This window comes from Pantherophis guttatus, chromosome 11 (genome assembly GCF_059756535.1).
Source record: "Pantherophis guttatus breed Tessera chromosome 11, ASM5975653v1, whole genome shotgun sequence".
Taxonomy (NCBI): Eukaryota; Metazoa; Chordata; class Lepidosauria; order Squamata; family Colubridae; genus Pantherophis; species Pantherophis guttatus.
The window spans coordinates 10,799,973-10,801,970 of NC_142073.1; the positions used below are offsets into that span (position 1 = coordinate 10,799,973).

General features: G+C 39.7%; 1 protein-coding gene across 4 annotated transcripts in view; it reads left to right on the forward strand.

Annotated features, from left to right (window-relative positions):
• Positions 1-1,998, forward strand: part of TDRD12 (tudor domain containing 12) — a 34,522-nt gene that overhangs the window by 31,166 nt on the left and 1,358 nt on the right. For all 4 annotated transcript variants that reach the window (XM_034425755.3, XM_034425759.3, XM_034425756.3 and 1 more), the window contains exons 32-33: positions 68-221; positions 1,217-1,283. In XM_034425755.3, the coding sequence (XP_034281646.2) occupies positions 68-221; positions 1,217-1,283 (221 nt within the window). The remainder of the gene's footprint in view (positions 1-67; positions 222-1,216; positions 1,284-1,998) is intronic.

Here is a 1,998-nt window from a genome sequence, read left to right on the forward strand (position 1 = left end):
ACGCAAAATCTTTTTGACGCACGGATTTATTGCTTTCTGACAAACATGTATTTTAACATTTGTGCAGCGCTTCGGCAAACGGCAAATTTTATTTGGCCGATATGGAGCTGCAGAGAAGCATCCTCAGAGAGAAATCGACTTGCGTACTTAAGGGCAATGAACCCACCATTCTCCTTGTAAAAGTGAAGAAGGAACCTTGGTGCAACTTGCTAAAAGAGAAAGTGAGTTGTAAATAATAACTTTTAAAAAGTTCCTAAAGCATTTGCATGATATCATGAGGTGTTTAAAATATTTGTCAACACACTTTTATATAACAGAATAAAAGCAATAGCTAGACGGAAAGATTAGAGGTTGGAAGATGGTATTATGGGTGTTTAAATAATATGGTGATTGGCATTAGAATGGAGCATTGAAACATTGAACAACGTAAATAATGAAGGATTATATTCCAATACAGACATGTGTATCAACACTAGGACTAGCAACTAGGACTAGTAATGGTGGTCTGAAAAGAGTAGAGATAGAAATAAGAAATAGGGGGAATATTAGTATACACATTTTTATATAATAGAATAAAAGCAATAACCAGATGGAAAAATTAGAGGCTGAAAAATGGTGTTACTATATATCCATGATGGCGAACCTATGGCACGTGTGCCCAACGTGGCACGCGGAGCCATGTTGACCGTTCCTCTTCCGGGTTTCTGGCGCGCATGCGCACATGACGATCAGCTGGCCTTTTTGCATGCGGCAGTGCCAGAAACTGGAAGAGCTGGTCTTTTGTTTTCCTGTGTGAGCGTATGCGCTGGCCAGCTGATCGTCATGCGTGCATGCGCACCAGAAACCCAGAAGAGTAGCTGGTTGAAACCGAAAGTTCATTTTCGGGCACGCTCATATGCCCTGGGCAGCTTCTGGGTTGCGGCCCAGGCGCGTGCACGCTCCCTTTTCGGCACTCGCCATCACTGCTATATATGCTCAACTAATATTATGATTGGCACTAGAATGGCACACTGAAACACTGAACAATTAAATAATGAAGGATTATATCTTAATACAAAAATGTGCATCAACACGAAGATTACAAAAGCTTGACTAATATAACATTATTAATATTATTGTTATTTGTATTAAAATGAACGATACCCAGATGCCACACTATTTCATGTATTGATGTTGATGTATATCTTAAAAAAATAAAATATGTATTTGTCAACAGAACCATCATGTATCTTTTGACTTTGATTACTTGGATGACAATGAGGAAAGAAGCCCATTCCATGTAGGTAAGCAGTTCAGTTTTATGCCCAGTATCTTCACGTCTAAAAGGATGGGAAGCGCTTCTGTACTTTTGCAAACTGTTCTGGGGAAGACATCTGTATTCATTTTACCACATTGGAGATGGAGATACAGGTAGTCCTTGACTTACAATCACAATTGAGCCCAAAATTTCTGTTGCTCAGCAAGACTGTTGTTAAGGGAATTGTGCCCATTTTGCAACCTTTTTGCCACAGTTGTTAAGTGAGGGAATCACACGGTTGTTAAGGGAATCTGGACTCCCTCATTGACTTTGCCTGTCGGTAGCCCAGCTGGGCAGGTTACCAATTGTGATTATATAATTCAGGATACTGCAATTGTCATAAGTACATGTCAGTTGCCAAAGCGCCCAAATTTTGATCACATGACTATGGGTATGAAAACCCGCCATAAGTCATTTTTTTTCAGTGCTGTTGTAAGTTTGAACGATCACTAAACAAAAGGTTGTAAGTTGAGAACGGCCTGTAATTAGATCGGATGGGTCTCTTCCATGAGGCTGTGTATCTTGCCCATAGAACTCAATTGAGACCCGGGCCAGCTCATGCCTGCATAGTACTAATGCAGGGATCTGTTTGCAGAATACACTGTATTTCATGGTAAAGTTGGAAGCTAGCTTATAAATGTAATTCTTTAAAAGTCTTCATTCATGCATTTGTATAACAACAATGTGATTTTCTCTATTAG